This window comes from Gallinula chloropus (assembly GCF_964237585.1).
Source record: "Gallinula chloropus genome assembly, chromosome: 1".
In the NCBI taxonomy this organism is placed as follows: Eukaryota; Metazoa; Chordata; class Aves; order Gruiformes; family Rallidae; genus Gallinula; species Gallinula chloropus.
The window spans coordinates 11,008,577-11,028,243 of record NC_140085.1 but is presented as its reverse complement, the minus strand read 5'-3'; the positions used below and the strand labels follow the sequence as shown (position 1 = coordinate 11,028,243).

General features: G+C 38.0%; 1 protein-coding gene across 5 annotated transcripts in view; it reads right to left on the bottom strand.

The window, feature by feature from the left end:
• The window catches only part of CACNA2D1 (calcium voltage-gated channel auxiliary subunit alpha2delta 1), a 410,029-nt gene that overhangs the window by 325,559 nt on the left and 64,803 nt on the right, over nucleotides 1-19,667 (bottom strand). For all 5 annotated transcript variants that reach the window (XM_084263178.1, XM_084263177.1, XM_084263180.1 and 2 more), the window contains exon 3: nucleotides 11,052-11,168. In XM_084263178.1, the coding sequence (XP_084119304.1) occupies nucleotides 11,052-11,168 (117 nt within the window). The remainder of the gene's footprint in view (nucleotides 1-11,051; nucleotides 11,169-19,667) is intronic.

The window sequence follows — 19,667 nt, the reverse complement described above, 5'->3', positions numbered from 1 at the left end:
TCTTGGACACAGGCATCCTGAAAAATATTTATGAGGTGAAGTGGGTGAACAAATCAAAATGAGTTAGTGTGATGCTGTAGCAACGCAGTTTCTTTTGAATCTTTAAAATGGAGAATGCAGAAAAAGAGAAGCAAAGAGTACAGAGCATTCTGTGGAGCCAGATTCCGGAATAGTACATACAGTCCAGTATCAATGCTCTTAAAGAAAAGGAAGACAAGAAAAGTTTCAGAAGAGACTCGTTCAAGACCTGGGAAAAAAGTCCTTACAATGGCAGAATCTATGCTCAGAGAACTGCAGAAAATACACAGCTAAGGTACAGTTTATATGTGTGTGTGCAAGTTTAGACCATTGAAAACAGCATTTAATTTGGTACTTCTTGGTAAAATTTAATGAACCTTTCAATAATAATGTGGCTTTTTCATTTCACAAAGGATTTTAAAATTAGATTTTTTTGTGGTTGAAAAAGTAAACTTAGTGACTGAGGGAAAGATACAGGGTCTTGGAGGGGGTTAGCTAAACAGCCATTAGTGTACAGAAGCCAATACTTGCAATGGTCAAGAAATCCTATATTCTTCTTCAGTTTGTTTAAGTAGACAACCTTCTGTTAAACCAGAAAAAATTGAGCAAATTAAACTACTAGCATGAAATACTATGATTTTGAAAAACGTGTGGTTTACCATGGAAAAACCATTGTTCTGTAAGATTTCCCACTAGCCACAGTGGAAAACAGTCTTACACCAATACGAACATCAGTGTGGTTCTTGGGCAGGCAATCAGAATGGAAGTCATCAGGTCAAGAAATAAGCAAGAATATTTTTCTCTGCCTATCAGCCAGAAGCACATACAACGAAAACAAAAATATCTGCAAGAGAAGCTGCCTGAGGGTACGCCTCAGCTAAGAAGCCCTGGAGACAAAAAATGGGACAAATCCAAAAAAAAAAACCAAGAGCAGAGGTTTGGGTTGCATTATTTTCTTCTTAAATCTTAAGTTCTGAAGCTGAAAAAGTAACTTTATAACCAAAGGAAACCAAAATAATTATTTGGGGCAATATTTTACCTTTCTCAGCTACTACATCACCCCCTCAGCCTAGGGTAATGCTCATTTTAATGAGGCTAAGCACCTGCAGAGCATCTTTCACAAACGAAACTTCAGTATGCGTAAACAAAGAAACCTGTTTGCAACAAGCACAGGAAGGATCCCCCATGGGGAGTTTAAAAACCAACACAACACAACACAACTGGAAAGAACTTCTTCAGCTATCCATGCTCCGTTATTTTTCCCCACAGCAAACACAAATGCAACAATGAAGCTATGCTATCAGTGACAGTCTGCTGTGTATGGAGAGAGAGAAGTTAAATTGTGAAGCTGATCATGCAGTAATATTATTTGCCACAAGCTCTTGTTAGCTTTCATCATCTCAGTCGCGCTTCTAACTGCACTACGCTGTGCTAGCAGGACAGAGATTCAGCAGGTGTCTCTCTAAGCTAACATACTAGATACAGTTTCAGCACTATATATGGTGCAGGTCTGCAAACACCAAAGTGATGACTCATGGGTATCTATAGGGGTATGGGAAGTGGGAGGGACGACCCCCTCTTTATCTACCAAGAATAATACAAGATCTACAGGAGGCAAATCAAGTAAACTGTGGGAAGAAAAAACATGGCAACAGGAGATACTTGTAAGGACTTTCATTGCAAGATCTCTGATTTATTTTTCTAGACTTTTAGGATGCCTTGCAAGGTATGTGAGTTATGTGAATCTTTCCTCTGAGGCATAATGTTGCATCAACCTGGATTTTGATTAATAAAATAAGACTCAAGGAAAGACAAGTAAAAACAAATTCAAACATCTGACATGTGGACAAATTGACAAATGTTTGACTTCATAAGTGTCATGTCTTGCTAGCTGTCATTCCAAAACACATTTGCTTCAGCAACTACCACTGATTTTCAAAATAGGCTACATTTACATCTGGAGATTTAAGCAAAGTTCATGCAGGCTGGCAGACTCAGTATTATAGTCTAAAAAAGTATACGTAAAACTTTTTTGCTAATGTGCAATTTCCCAGTGAGGGCAGTTCAAGAAACACAGTATCAGTCCTAAACTCACCTGCGCAGTTCCTGCCATATCTGAACTAGCTATTTCTGTTACTTGGACGAGCTCTAGTCATGAACTGAGATCTAAATATAATGCTGAAAAAAAGGAGATGACAATATGTATTCTCAATAGTTGCAGGAAGAGTCCAGAAATAAAATTCAGAATTTTTCCACGTCGGTGAGTTACTCAGTATGTAAAGAATTGACGGATATAAAAAGTAAACATATAAATAGACCTGGAATCCTAGCTCTGTAAAATTCTACCAAATACACAATGGAAAAGACTTAAAGAACCAGGACATATTGTCATATAACACCATATGGTATGCATGATCTAACAGTCCTTTACACAGAGAAAAGCTGACTTTATTTGTATTTTTACAAAACATCAGTATTTTTCTGGTAGGACACTGGCACAATCAAAGCCATTTGGTGATACTGGTAGACACTTCATATAATTTTTTTGCTAAATATCTTTTCCTATAGCCACAGAGCCACCTCCAGCTTGAAATGTAAAGTTGCATTAAAAGAATAACATATTTCAAAATATTAGAGAAGAAATATCCACAGCCTAACAATTCCAAAGGAAAAAGTAACGTTAGAGTGAAAAATAACATAAAACTTGTGTGCATTTCACAAAAACATGCAGAGAAAAAATGTCATTAAACTCTTTGACCCAAAATAGACTCTAGTTAATTTGCTCTTTTCTCTCTGTGGAGACTTCCTTTTCCCAGAAATCAGACCTGAAAGTATTTTGGTAAACAACCCAGCACACCAAGTTCATTGCTAGCTTTCTTATGATGGCCAACTTCTCATACAACAACTAACCAAAGAATACTACAAATTGTGGGGAAGTGTTACTTGCTGGGAGACTAACCACAATTCAGGCTATGTTCTTTCCTTGAATTTCTCCAAGTTGCGCATTTCCATTACAACTGTCTAACACTGCCTGTAACTAGCAAGTAAGTCAAAAGGGTAGAATCACCTGAAAACAATAATAATAAAAAAGTAAAAAAATATCAGCAACTTTATCAATACATGAGAAATGCTTCTTTGTGTACAAAACTCAGTTTTGAAACCAGTTCTCAATAAGGGTAGGAAACAGAGGAAGGGAAAGGCTTTTTATCTTGATGAACTTTCTGACACTACCACGACTCAAGAGTGGTAGGCCTCTCCCTTTCTCCATTGATTCTGTGGGCTATCACACTTGTGCAAGTACCTCCATCAACTCAGGACCTAGCTCATCAGTGTCTTCTAATAGCAAAAGCACAGTGGTTACCCTGTCATCATTGCAAAATAATGAGGGAAGTCAGAATCACAGATTGGCCTCAACTCTAGGGGGATACAAACTACACCTGGAGAATGACCTAATTGTCAGGTTCAAGGCTGAGAACTCTTGCCCTGACAGCCTGAGAATGGGGATAAATGGATTACTGGATTTGAAGGGATGATAATGAAGGTGGAGGATGATTGTTAGCATCAAAATATAATTTTTGCACAGATTATGAATTGGAAGACTTTTGCCTTTTCACCAGAGGATATCATAGCATGGTCTTAAATGGGAAAGAAAAGAACTTAGTTGCAGATCCTCCTCCCTAGTCAGATGTTTTGTGCATTTGCCTTTTAGATTAGAAGAAAACACAAAAATATGTATTTCTTATATACGCACTGGAACATAGCTTAGACACAATTTCAACATATGTATAAGAGTGTATCCAGATATGTATTCATACGTATAGACAGATATTTTCAGCTTGGAGACCTGGCCCAACTCCTCATTGAGTGATTAGCTCTAATCTTTAGACTACCATGTAGAAGTGGTGGACTTCAATCCTAGGTGTGACTATTTAGACTACTTTAGAATTTCTGCTGGAGCTCAGGAGACTGGTGGCTGAGTTGCAACAGAGCCTAAAAGCAAGAGATGCTGCTCAGTGCAAGTCCTGCTAAATGAGTAGACAGCTCAAATTTATCTATAAAGGATTATTAAAGAGTGGAAAGGTGTCTTATTAACACAGGCAATTTAAGATTAGCAGACCAGAAGGTAGGTGTCCCAAAGTGTTTTTGAGGATGTCGACTTGGTTTTAGATATCCAAACAAAACTCAAGCTTGAGATTTGGATCCCTTCCAGAAGTAACTACTATCAAGCACACATAAAAAAATTGCCTTAAATAGGTCTTTCAGGCTGCACCCCAACCCTATTTCAGAGACTCTCTGCCCAGGAATCTCAAAATATAACACATGTATATTTAAGCTTCCCAGTTGTATTGTGAGACACTGAAGCCTTACTTCAGACAGGCAGGGAAATACTAAGACATCTGGGGACACTTGCACAGCTGTGTTGAAATTGCATCTAAACTAGCAGATAAACATTCTAAGCTCCTCATTCACAGATACGGTTGTGCACCTTGGACATTTCCCAACAGCACGTAGAGGGAACCTGTCTCCTAGCACACAGTCTGTGCCTCAGTTTCCATGGAAACTCAGTTTCTAGAAGAAACCAAGATATAAAGGATAGAATGAAGATGTCGTCTCTGGTCGAGATGCCTGAAGAAATCTAGACAATATGATGCAAATTTGCATGTAACTAACCATTGTCTGCACGCAGCCCATAAAGTCAAGTGTACTCACTAGTACCTTTCCTTAAATGACCTTCATGTAAGAGTTTAACAGTTAAATGGAAAAACAAATGATCCCACGGCAAAACAAAGAAATCTTAAGTAGTAATTTGTCAGTGAAAATATTAATGTCTCATTCTCCAGTGAAATGTATTTTAGTGAAACTCGAGTGTTTGCTTTACACAAACGGTTATGCTGTTGCCTTAGAATATGAGCAGTCATGAAAGAAAATTTTATTAATATATGCACTGTGAATGTACATCATAATGCTGACAAAAACGTACTGACACCGATTCTTTCCAGAGATATTTTACTGTGGAAAAGTTTGCAGAGAAAATGCATACATCTTAATTTTGGACAGGAGAACAAGTAGTATTCATCTCAAAGTATTACAGAAAGGCATAGTCAACATTTCAAGAATTTGGGAATGCAGAATTGGATCTTATGTAGGGAGGAAATAGGATGTTTTGATCCTTTTTTCTAAAATTTTCTGCAGGCTGTGCTGGAAAAGACTGCTAGTAGGTGTTTTTCATCCATCATTTTCTCTCTTAACTTAAATTTTCTGTTACCTAACACATCCAAACGTGCTTACTCTCTTCAATTCAAATACACAAGCAAAACCGAGCAAAAAGGTGAAACTGGAGACTTTCCTGCCATGGAAGATTAAGGATGCTCCTTGATACCTAATGGGCTGCTCAAATGGACACAGGAAGGGCTGGAGCTGCACAGCCCATGATTTCAAACTGTGTAAGCACGAAGCTGCACCTCAGATTCTCTGTGCTGCACTGCATCAAATGTTATCTCAAGATAAGTCATACTTCATCTCCCTCATGACGCAGCAATGCAATGGATAAACAGGAAATAACCCACCTGAACAGTTTGGGTTTTGTTTGTTGGTTGATTTTTTGTGCAAAGCACTAAGTTTTTTAAATATACCTCTCTAAAAAACCCACAATTTACAATTTTAAATTTTAAAGAATGACAACAAAATGTAGGAGCTTTGCAAATCTTATGCTTACTACAGTATTCTACATGAGTAATAAAAATATATGTCCATCTCAATATTAATGAGTTTAAAGGGTTTACTTTTATATAGTCAGTGAAAAAAATATTTGTAACTCATCAAACAATATTTTATAAATACATTACAATGCAAGATACTCTATTTAGTATTTCAAATTATACTCATTAAATAGTTACTAGTATTTTCCTAGTACAAGTATTCTCACTTTCTTGTGTATATAAAAGCTTTTGTTTAAATTGTTTGGTTTCCACCTGAACTGAAAGCTTGTGATGTGTTAGCATGATCTACATAGCTGCAGAAAGCTATTCACTGACGAATGGGATAGGAACTTTAAGCCAAAGGATAACTCTATAGAAAATGAACAGTTTAAGTGCCAGGCTGCTGAATAGACTAGGCATACTATGTGTTAGTACCATTGGAAAGGTTGAGTAGCTGAAAAATGCCCAAGAACCTCTGTAAGCTTTGCCTATAGTTACTGCAGGCCACATTTGCAATGAAAACTCCACCCATCTTCCATTGCACACCTGGCAATGCAGGTTGTAATGGCAGCAACAGCTCATCTGAGTACCACCTCTTAGCAAGATATATGGAGACAGAATATAAACTTGCCCATAACACCACAGAATCATAAAATGTCTTGAGTTTGAATGGACATACAAAGACTGAGTCCAACACCCTGATTCTCACAGGACCCTGTGCATACCATATGCATATGGAAATTCCATAATATTGAAATAATGTGTGGTCAGTAGGGTTAGGCCAGGCAAATATGCAATAGTAAGTAACAGTAAACAAACAAACAAACAAAAAACCCACAGGGGAAAAAAAGGAAACACAAAAAAGGACATTTATGCTATTTGTATCATACCACTCTCCTCCTCCACTACACTTTAATAGAAAATTCTGTTTCCTTTTTATCCTTTTTTCTTCCATGGCTAATATTTTCTAGCAATAGCGATCTAAGCAAGCCCTCTGAGTTCAGATTGGAACACTCCCTTTCCTCCTTCCCCAGCTAGGTACTTACTTCAGTCACCATTTTTAAGCTTCTCCTAAGCATAAATTCATAAACATTAAAAAAATGAAAATAGGCTTTTTTCCATAGGGTGGGACAAGTAACCTTTGTCCAGATTTTTGTTACAGTTTTTTTCATGTAAGCCAGAAATCAAATCAAAGCTTTTCCATGCTGTTCAAGTCTGTTGTGCGTAATGCACAGAACCACTAAGTAATTTTACATTTAAGTCATAGTTAGAGAATTTTCTAGCACAAAGTTGCACAAAAACATTAATTACTAGGAATGCAAGAATTATTTCCCATTTAAAGGTGCTCTTGCAGCTCAAGGGAAGCCAACTTATTATTACAGAAGTCATCACTAATATTTGCTTGTTATAACCTTGCCCAAAGATTGTTTGTGTAGCATGCCTAGAGAAGATCATGGCATCCCTGGGGTATGCTAGTCTCTGAACAATGACACTGTTGATGTCATTCACTGGCACCTTCCTCATGGCATCACTGGAGGATTTATGATCCTCTTGCATCATAGTCTTTTCAGGATTCAGGTCTTAATTAACACTTTGAGTCATATTAGCCCCAACGGTAAAACCCTCTGTGCAGTCATTAGTAACAGTTCCATTCAACTCTACTCCTGATTTCAGAGGAAATGTGACCCAGCCGATTTAAGACTTAAATTTCAGATAAATAATTCAGCTTCACTACACCAAGATTATACAATGCCAGCATAAAGACAGTCCTTGAAAAAAACTAAGGAAGAGAAACACATATGGAGGATGAAGAAATTATCTTAGCCAAAAGTAACACTTAACACGTAGGACATAATAAGAGAGTGTCTCCTGTGTATAAAAATAATCTAAAGGAAAGTTTAAAATCAGAAGACATTGAAAGCTCTGATATAAATTCAGAATAACTACAAATAGAAAAGCCAGTATAAATATCTGAGCCATTAAGAGCCCTTAAGGTCAGGTGATACAGCACAAAAACAACCAACATGAAGTGATCCAGAATTAACAACCATGTAGAATATGAGTAGGCAGAGAGATCTGACTAGGACTGAGATTAATAAAAGGGTAGTTTTCCCCTTAAGTAATACTTTTTAGGCCTTTTCTTCTTTTCATTTTAAGTCAGATTAAGCCCCTGGGTAAATGAATATACATCAGAAATACTTTTTTTTTTAAAGAAACAACAGAATTCCCCAGAACAGCTAGTTCTGATAATGGTTGAGAAAATGTCTGAATCAGAAATCAGAAAGTAAATCAAATAACGAAAATAGTATTTAAAGCATAATCAATTTAATAATGTTAAAAATAATATGACAAAGCTTAAGTCAGTTTTAATAATTTGACAGGTTATACTCATTTTTTAATTCACTGGCTTTGGCTGTGTCTGGCATTTGATACAAATGAAAAGTAAGTTTTCTCAGGAACCCTCTATGACCAACAACCCCTAGAAAGCTGGTCTGGAGAAAGTGGGTTTGATAAATTTTTGCTTTTAAAATACATGCAGATCTTTTTTTTAAAGTTAAAAAAACCCAAACCAACAAACTGAGATATATATACAGTAGACTTAAATACCAGTTGCTTGAAAAAAGACACAAAAGGTTGCTATATAATTATGTATATATAAAATTAGGAACTTTTAAAAATATATAAATAATTAGGACATAAATAGTACACAAAGTTCATAGAAAGTTTTTGCAAGCAAGTATCTGAAACTTGATGACCTCTGTAAGACAGCTCTGTCCTTCTTGATTTGGAGTAGAGGAATGTTTCAACAGATCGTTTCTACCACTTGGCTGCAAAAAAGGATCCTGTGGATGTGTTATAATCAAGCAATTAATGTTTTTAAATTCTGGTGATTCCCAGGAAATGAAAACCAAAAGAAAACCCAAAGAGATGTTGCAAGACTGAAAAGAAACATCATTGATCCATATTTAAAGGATGGCACATCAAATTCAGTTGTGTGAAGTGGGGGTGGGGAGCTAAACTATTTCCACCTGCTTAGGGATGAATTTCACTCTGCATGAAGTAGGAAGATTAATAAACATGTCACGCAGATGTCTTGCTGACACGTATCCCGAAATGATGGCACGCAGATAAAAATAATAAATATTGTGCATTTACTGCAGCAGTGGCAGTAATGGCAACCCCAAGCATTAAAGACATTGTGAGTCACATCCTCTGAAATAATAAAATTGCTTTTAAAGTCATAAGAGTTTAGCCACTAATAATCTGGATTACTTTTTTTTTTGGCCTTCAAGATGCACTGACTTCATCATTTAAAATTATCTGAGAAGTTCTGAAAGCTACAAAAAATAATAAAGAGAAAGAACAACTGGACTGAAGAACATCCTTCCGTTAATTTAATATTCTTTTACATCAGGGAACTAAATCATATTATCCTATTCAAAAAGTGACCATGGCCTTGCCTAACATAGGTAGGCACCCTTTTTCTTCCACATTCACAGAAAAACTGTTCTGGAATATTTTCTAAAGTATGAGATGATTATTTAATTTTATTAAAGTTGTAAGATTAAACCACCACAAACACACACAAGCCCCTACATTAATTTTGAGTCTCAAGAAAATGTAAGATCTGACTGTGATAATTTAAAACCATAAGACTCATATTGTTTGATGGGAAAATGGTGGGAAAATGGGTGCATTCAGAAAGGTCTGCAAATTACTTTAATGATAATTAATTTCACAATAGTAATACAAAGACCAGAGAGTGCTACAGAGACAGGTGCTCACTGGACTGAACGAGAACAATCCAAGAAATCATATCTATTTCACACTCATCTGAGTGAAGCAGAGAAGCTTTGGCCCAAATAATGCTGATGTACATTGCATGTTAGGGAAGCTATGGGAACTGGAAGAGTGAACTCCTGCTGGGAACAGAAGGCAGGAGGATGGGTACCTCCAGTGGTACGTACATGCACAGACAAGGGACTAAGCAAAACTTCATTGCCTACAAGAAGGCCAGTCCTCAGGATAGCGTGCAGCAGCAGTATCACTCTCGTACTGATTCTGCAGCTGAATGAAACTGTACTGATAAAAGGACTGCTTGGGTGGGACTCTCCCCAAATTTACACACTTATAGTATAGACTTTTACACTAAGGCTCGTCTGATAGAGAAAGAGAGAAGTCAGGACTTCTGGGCCGCATTTCATCCCATTTTAAAGTCTTATTCAGAACATGTCAGGTCAATCCTGACTGAGAAGTGCCTGTTTTATTCTACTGAACAAAAAAGGAGCTTAGGACAACCAGCTGAGTAGATGTCTGCAGTTAGGTGAATTAATCCCTCTTTCTTCTCTCTTTCACTTTAAATGGCATGTCCAAACTCATCTGCAAGTCTATATGGGTATGTAATTGCTCAGGGAATCCCAGTCTGCTGTTCCATCTTTTAAACCTATTTCTAATAGCTCTGCACTCTAAAAAGCATGTTTATGAATTCATCCGGATCCCCCCGTGTATGTTTGGTCAGTATCTTCTGAAAAGCAATCTAAACACTTAAATCAGTCAGTGATGTGAGCAGGAATCATAAAAAGCAATTACCCAGGTTCGTTGTCTTACAGGACGGAAGAGAAAAGGACTGCTGGCAAAAACACCTTAAAGAAATAGCTACTGCTTATTTAAAGGACAACAAATCCTGGGGTGACAATGCAGCACTGCCTTTGCACCAATAGTTCAGGATTAACTTTGCTGATACAAACCAGTTGAAATACAGAGTAAATTAGTATATCAGGAATAGAATCGGGATGGAAATGAAACTGATCCACACATAGCTAGATTTGTTGAAGGATAATCAGTTTCTACCATCAAGAAAGACTAAAAAGATGAAGAGATCAAATATCAACAGAAGTAGGTAGCAACAGTACCAAAATGAACATCATCACTTCAAAGACACCATTATTTTAAAATCACATTTAACAAAACATCTACTTTTTTCCCCAAGATTTCTACTGACTGTAAACTACAGTGATCTTCAAGTCATAAACATTCATGTGCGTCACTTAGAGGAATATTTTCCAATCTATTTATAACTTGATTTGTTACTTGGCCATGTTTCCTAATCTGTCTGTCAATATTATAAGCATCTGCCCTATGACAATGAACTAATAAGTTCATTTTCTACCATGAAGTCATGAGCCATCTTTCTGCATGTCATGTCCTGTACACATCAGGCTGACACTGCCTGTATGTGTCTAGGCAGAAAAAATAACAATAAAACCATGTTTCAGTATTAAATAAAGATTTTACTTTAATTCCAAATACAAAAGCTAAACCACTAGTACTCACCACCAAGGCTTTAGACCTGTTACTCAGAAGTTTTTCAATATCTCTGGCTGCAATTTCCACTAGCTGACGAGGGTTGTTGGCTTCTACAGTATACAATTTTTTGTTTTCCAAATAAATCTGCAAGAGGAAAAAATGGAAATAAATCAAAATGGCAACAGACATTCAAAATAAGCAAAGGGATCTGACAGAGGAAGCATCAAGCTCCTGCTGGAGAGCTTTGGAAAGACTATTGAATGGAAAATAGCTTGACTTGATGATCTTAAAGGTCTTTTCCAACCTTGTGATTCTGTGAAAATCCAGATGCCCTGTAATAGAAATATTTCACCTTTTTGTCTAAGAGGTAGAAGATGCCACTAAAAATCATTTAATAAATCTTCAAAACTGCCTCTTTCTAGTGACAGACTATTCAACTGCTACATACTCAAGGAAGCTGACTCCCATAGAGTGCTTAGAGGAAAGTAAAATGGAGATCCTTTAAAATTACTGAAGTTGAAATAAAATAGTTATTGCTGAATTTAATTCTTCCTTGAAAGCTGAACAACATAGTTTGGAGTAAACGATTTAAGTTATGCTAATGTAATCAGTTTAGTTCCTTATCTATTTATTCATATTATAGTGTTAGTATTCATGAGGAAAGAAGAGGAAGTAAACAAGTAAAAATAGAGAAAGAAAAGGAAAAGGGGGATAAAAAAGGGGAAATGGAAGGAAAAAATGAAAGAAGTAAAAAGATGGGGGAAAGAGGGGAAAGGAACTGTAATCATGTTTCTCCTTCATCATGTACAAAGGTTATCTCTGCTGAGGAGCCATTAGCTGTTTCCAAAGCAGAACACATATATAAAGGGGATGATTTGATTTGTTAAACAAAGCTGCAACAACGAAATGCACACAACCAAAAGAGGTAAAGAAGAAAAACGTGGCAAACAACCCTTTTGCCTATCTCTTTCCTACCAGTACTTAAGAAAAAATATATTATTTGGGGGAAACAAATACAAAAGGCAAAAAACAAAAGCGAGTATCTTATGGCGAGATGGGCAAATGGGGAAAACTAATTTATGCAACCAACAGATGGCCTGAGTTTACTCAAGTACTCTGCCTCTCCGCAACGCTGCCGGGTGGGGGCTGTGCTGTCTCCTGGGGAGTAATTCCAGGCACAGGCAGGAACAGGTCCAGCACTAATGCACTGGCTGCCATCCAGCACAAGAATGAGAAACTGCAGACCAGACTGAGTCTACCAGCCCCACCAGGTTTCTCAGGTTAAAGCTATGAAGACCTTAAAGAAACTCAACAAAATATGTCTCTGATGCTTGTAGCTGATGGGTATTTATCACAAATAAATTTCTGACAGCTACAGTTAAGAGCTGTGAATTTTTATCCGGCCTGTCTCATAAGCTGTCATAGGTTTTCATCGCTTTTGAATTTCACAATTATGTTGTGGTTTAGGGTTTTTTCCTTCAGAAGTAGAGTCTTTTCACCAGTGACTGAGTAATTGGAATATGGTTTCATTCTTCATATAGTAGTAATTGTTTCAAAAAATGGGTGCATCACAAGCAGAAAACCACTACAAAAGAAGAAAGTGTCTAAGGAACTCACATGATAGTTTTGAAGCACTTGATTTTCAAAATTGTCACACAGTAAGTTTCTCTCAGGTATAATCCAAAATCTTATTTTCCTTTCCTTTCCTTTCCTTTCTTTCTTTCTTTCTTTCTTTCTTTCTTTCTTTCTTTCTTTCTTTCTTTCTTTCTTTCTTTCTTTCTTTCAAGTCAGATCTTAGCAATAGAAATGCCCTATAGTCCAATTATCAATCAACATAATTGGAATCCTACAACTGATCACTAAAGAATTTCTTACATTTTTATCTGAAAGACATTAAATTTAGAATCATACAATCATAAACTGATCTGAGTTGGAAGGGACCTTAAAGATCAAGTTCCAACCCCGCTGCCATGGGCAAGAAAACCTCTCACTAGACCAGGCTGCTCAAGAGCTCATCCAATGTGCCCCTGAACACCTGCAGGGAGGGGGCAGCCACAGCTTCTCTGAGCAACCTGTTCCGGTGCCTCTCTACCCTCATAGTGAAGTATTTCTTCCTAATATCCATTCTAAATTTAGCTCCTTCCAATTTCAAAACATTGCCCCTTGTCCTGTCACCACATGCCCTTCTCAAAAGTCCCTTCCCAGCTTCCTTGTATGCCCCCTTGAAGTAGTGAAAAGCCGATATACAATGTCCCTGGATCCTTCCCTTCTCCAGTCTGAACAAGCCCAATTCTCTTAGCCTGTCTTCATAGGAGAGGTGCTCCAGCCCTCCAATCATCTTCATGGCCCTCCTATGGAGCTGTTCTAACAGTTCCATGTCCTTATGTTGGGGACTCCAGAACTAGACACAGTACTCCAGGTTGGGTCTCATGAGAGCGTCGTAGGGGGGCAGAATCACCTCCCTTGACCTTCTGGTCACACTCCTTTTTAATGCAGCCCAAGATACGATTTGCCTTCTGGGCTGCAAGAGTGCATTCTCAGCTTATGTCAAGCTTCTCATCCACCAGCACCCCCAAATCCTTCTCTGCAGGGCTGCTCTCTATCACTTCATCTCCCAGCCTGTATTGATGATGAGGATTGCCCCAAACCAGGTGCAGGACCTCACACTTGTCCTTGTTGAACCTCATGAGGGTGCATTCAACCTCATTATCACTGTCACTGATGAAGATATTAAATAAAACCAGTCCCAGTGTGGACCCCTGAGGGACAGCAGTTGTCACATCTCTCCATCTGGACTTCAAGCCATTGACCACTATTCTCTGGGTGTGACCATCCAACCAATTCCTTATCCATCAAACTGGTCACTCATCAAATCCTTCTCTCTCCAGTTTAGAAAGAAGGATTTTGTGGGGGACAGTGTCAAAGGCTTTACAGAAGTCCAGATAAATGGCATCCATTGTTTTTCCTCTGTCCACTGATGTGGTCACACTATCACAGAAAAGCACTAGGTTGGCAGGAATTGCCCCTGGTGAAGCCATGCTGTAATGATTCACCTCCCCATCTTCCATGTGCCTTAGCATAGGTTCTAGCTGTTCCATGATCTTCCCAGGCACAGATGTGAGGCTGACAGGCTGATAGTTCCCCAGGTCATCCGTTTTACCCTTTTTAGAAATGGGCAGAACACTGCCCTTCTTTCAGTTCACCAGGGACTTCCCCTGACTGCCATGACTTTTCATATATGATGCAGAGTGGCTTTGCAACTGCACCAGCCAATTCCTTGAGGACTATGGGATGCATCTCATTGGGTCCCATAGACTTATGTATGTTCAGGTCCCAAACCTGATCTTCCCCTACAGTGGAAGGAGTATAGTCAGCAGTGGGATTCAGAGTTATATTGACTGTAGGGACCAGAAGGGCTACAGGCAAGGCAAGAGTAAAAATTTGTTTTACAGATTCAGATGCTTTTTACCAGAGGTCACCACCAGAAAATATTCCCCTGATCATGTAAGGAACAGACAAGAACATGGGTGTTACCAGGGGTTCGTGTGTTATTCTTTGAAGAGAAATGTAGTGTCAAGTATTTTAAACTTCATTCATGACTCTGTGAAGTACACCTGCATCAAAAGTTACTAAGTTTATAGAAGAATGGTTGCAAGATTTTGAAAATAGGCTCTAAAAATCTAAAATAATTTTCATGAAAGTAATTTTAAGTAATAATTTTTAAAATAGTTTTAAAACATTCATTTATTTCACTCATGAAAATGTTCGATGTGCTTTGTACAAATGTCTCTTTTTTCAGATTTGTTTCTCTTTTTTCAGATTTGTTCATGCAATTGCTTTTCACTTGCTATTCAATGACGAAAGGAATTAGGAAATTTACATATAATCCCTTTTCATTTGAGAGTTTCAATTAGGCAAAGGCATCTTAAAATTTGGAGAAAGCAGCAGTTCATTATAAAAATGCCTTTTCATTGTAATTAATTATTTCACTTGGGATTATAAACAAAAAAGAAGGCCACAAGTGAAGAAAATCCATAATATGGGCACAGGCAATGATGTGCTCAAGTAATGCAGGTTAGGAGTAGATGGATGATAGGGATAACTTGAGGACTACACTCCCCAGATATATATAAGCGAACACCGTATTGCTAATTCTTGGACATCTTTAAGTGCTTAGTGAAATACGGTTTCTACAGGCTGTGACCTAACAGCCTCAGCAGGAGTTAAGGTCATGGTGCACTGTATCCATACAGCCAGGATTTTGAACCCTACAGACCAGAACACAATACAAATATTTCAACATAAATTTATGGTAAACCATACTGGCACAAGTTTGAGAATCTGGATGGAAAATTTGCACTTCCATCCCTGTATTTCTTATAGCACATATATGATCCTACAAACTCTTAGGGCAACAAAGTTGGCGAAGGTTCTGGAACAAAAGTCTTACGAGGAGTGGCTGAGGGAACTGGGACTGTTTAGTCTGGAGAAGAGGAGGCTCTGGGGAGACCTTGTTGCTTCCTACAACTACGTGAAAGGAAATTGTGGTGAGCTGGGGGTCAGCCTCTTCTCACAGACAACTACCTATAGGACAAGAGGGAATGGCTACAAGTTGCACCAGAGCAGGCTCAGGTTAGAAATTAGGACAAATTTCTTCTCAGAAAGAGCATTTAGGCATTGGAATGGGTTGCCTGGGAAAGTAGTAGAGTCACTGTCCCTTGGGGTTTTTAAGGAAAAGTTGAATGAAGTACTTAGAGACATGGTTTAGTAAGTAATATAGGTGGTAAGGGGACGGTTAGACTAGATGATCTGGGAGGTCTTTTCCAACCTTAATGTTACTATGAATCTACGATTATATTATGAAAGTACTAAATTTTTAACACACCCCATTCCTTTAGGGAAGTTGTTCCCTAAAGGGGAACTGCAGACTATCAAAGTGCGGTCTAGTGGGTAGATTTGTAGAAAAAAAAGAAACATTTTCATTTTTCTTCTCCAGCACCAGCTACCAGAATAATTCAAAAGCCTGAATCGTTTACCAAGAAGATCACCACCACAAGAGACAGGAGTCCTATTGACAGGAGTCATACTCATATGTCAATTTAAAACCTTTACAGCAGGCATTGTGGGTCCTACCACTAAGAAAGCCCAACTCCAAGGCTGGTTTCACAAGCTGTAATCGATCAGTGATTAAAAAAAAATTAAAAAATTAATAAAAAATCAAACTAACCCCCCCAAAAAACCTTTGAGTTTTGCACAAGATTCCACATAGACATGAGTCAGTGGCTCTTTCTCCTCCTCTTTGCTTTACTCAATGGCAGGGCTTAGAGCACCTATCTCACCTGCTTCTACCACCAAGTGGAAGACTTTTCCTACAAGCTCCTAAACAAAAGGCATCAGAAATAACACAGAACTTCACACACTTTATTTTCCTGAAGCGTTAGACCTGTCTCAACTACCAAGGAACAGTGTAAGAAATATTCACTAATTATTTAAGAGGTGTGTACATAATTTATTTGTTGCCTGCTCCCATTTTTTCTTAATTCAGCCACAGCACTGCAGCAGTTCAGCCCAACAACACATGGGGAATACACACTTCAGGACTTGGCAGCTTGTGACTAACTTTTCCTTCTCCAAGCCTCCCACCTAGCAGTCAAACACAATTTTAAAAAGCTCATCTCAAATAGCCAGAAAGGGTCTTATCAGCAAAGGTGTGCTCATTCATCTTCCCAAATGCAATTTGACAGGCTCCGTGGCTTGTTAAGAAGAGCTAATTTGAATGCATTTTATTAAATTGCTTTGACCATGTGAAGGCAAGTTTCTGTTGTTTTTTAGGTCTACAATAATTTTAGTACTTTATTCACAAATGTTTGCTAAAAGCTCTCCAAATTGTCAGTAAAACCCTGCAATTTCACACAGAATAAAGTCACAATGCATGACTAAGTAAAAGCTGTAAGGTCATAGCACAAAAAATACTTCCATTTTTCTCTAAAGTCAGTAGCCATGCACCTTTGTATTCAGGCAAGAATGTATTAAAATTGCTTTCTAAATGCTGAATATTTATTCTGGTATAATGAACTGCAAGGTTTTAGGGGATAGAATAGGACATGGAGAGTCACATTAGCATGAAGCAACACAAGAAGGACAATAGTTAAATGTGGTAAAGATCAGAAAACTTCCAGCTCTTCAGCAGAACATGCCCATCTGCACTCAGTCTTCAAGGACCCATTTATTAATCTCTCACAAAGAGCCATTCTCCTTGCTTTCTATAAGACTTCTGAGGGAAAGTCAAACATTTCTGTACAAATTGAGAGAGAAATAAAGAAGCACCTTCACTGCATGGCTCTTGGTACATTGTGGCAACACTGAAATTTTATTTAAATGGACCTTATGCTTTATTACACTCAGGAAAAGTTCCTGAGAGTAATAAATTATCTGTGCTTTGAATCTGTGGTCTTGGCACTGTTTACACAGACTACTCAAATAACAAGGAATAATAATTCATGTTTAATTATTCTAAACTACAATAGCATTATTTTGCCTCTTTGTTTGTCTGTTTGTTTGTTTTGAAATTGTCAGTCTCCCAATTTAAGAAAGAATGCAGCCTTTTCTTCAGGCAGTAACCTGGCTGAGGGCCCAAACACAGGACAGGAGCACAACAATCTGTTCCATCACTGAATACTTCCATGTACATACAAGTCATACAAGACATGATCCTCAGAATTTCAAAAGTTAACAAAAAATGCTCTATCTTATTTTTAAATATGCTTTAGAATAGAGGAACAAAATAACTCAACAATTCCAGTAATACCTATCTATACAAGGTATATATATTGATCTTTTAATTATTTCAATACTACTTGCAAGACCACTTAGCTCAGCTAGGCTGATGGGATACCTCTATCAATGATCAATACTTTAGAATCAGTCTAGACCAGTTGGAGAGTATTATGATGGTAAAATTACTGCTCAAAAAACACCAACAGGCTTGGGACCCCACACCAACCAAAATTCTGTGGTGGGTGCTCCTCCAACTTTTCTGAAAGTGACTACACCAAAATATTAAGAGTGTTTGTGAAATCTGGAGCTAGGTCAAACCAGTTTATATACTAAATAGATTCACTTACTAACTAAAAAAATAACCAAAACCAAACCAAAAATCCATGAAAAAGCCCAAAAGAAACAAAAACCAATCAAGCAAAAACTAAAACCAGAAAGCAAAAAACCAAGCCTCAGAACAGAGCAAAACTTAAAGGTTTTGCAAATTAATTTCTTCCTGCTCACACCTTGTTTCTGGAGAGGGCTTCCCATGGCTGGTTCCCTTCAATCCTTCCAAAAAGTCTCTTGCTTTCTATAACCATGGGGTTCTCATAGGCCTTAATGGTCATGACCTGCCTCACTGGGAACCTGCACCTGAACCCCTGCCCATGGGCTCATTTTCAGCTTGTTGCATATGGGATAGGAATGTGTGTATCCAGCCCTATCCCTTCAATCGACCTTAACCCTATGCCATAGTTATCCTGTCTCCTACATGGAACTCTGAGAGGTATGTTAAATCTTTTCTCCAGTCCTGTCTCTGGAATGGACATGGGATCCATACTGTAGCCTTCTCCCTAACCTGTCCCTGGCCCCATCTCCTTTTGCTCCTGACTGGAGGCTCTGGGTGCAACCTAGACTTGCTCATCATGTCTGAGACTGCTGACAGACAGCATTACCAACATCCAGTTCCCTTAAAACTGCAGTCAGAGTTCAAAATTCCCCTCTGTCCCTGATGTGCGTTGAAGCTACACAAAGGAAACTAGATTATCTTGGCATTAGCTGCCCAGAATTAGAAGAATTGGCGAATGTTTTTCACAGGTGCTTGCATGACCTAATCTGACACCATGTTCGAGCCAGCACTTCTCGCCTCATGCACCAGCAACCCCAGATGACTTATCAGTTGCAGCACAGTATGTCATGAAGGCAGAGAAGTAGCTTAGGTAAAGAGCTGCCCTTGAAGTAAAAGACCATTCAGAGCTTTGATTGCTGTGGAGTAAATAGCAGAAATACACCAGCATCTGCAGGACAGCCAACGGGTTCAAGATAACTTCTCAAGTCCCATCCAAGGCATACTGCTTCAGGTGCCACCCAATGCCAAAGCTACAATGTGTAATTGCCTACTAAAACCAATAAGAAATGAAGAATTACACTTGCTCTTTGCTGTCACTTAAGTTTGAGAATTTATGTAGCTTTGAGATTTCTAAAACTACGGCTGAGCAAGAACCCAACTCATCTGTACAGTTACTGAAAGGAACAGGTTTTATTCAGCCTGATACAAGAGTGTTTCTATCCCCTCATCATGACAACATAGTTGGCTTATAATTATTGATTGAAGTAAAATATAAAAAATAACCAAGCAAACAAAACCAAAACAACATATCAAAATAATAAATAAAAACATAGCTGACAGGGTAACTTTAAAGATTTTTTTCTAATTTACCCATCTACTTCAACATGTACATTGTTGCAGAGCTCTGTGCTCTCCATTCTCACACTCTCTAACTAAAATAAAATCATACAGACTGATCCCCAAAACATCAGTATTAAATCCTGGGGAGAAAGAAATCAACTAGCTTGAAAATTTCTTCCTGAAATTTTGGGTAACAA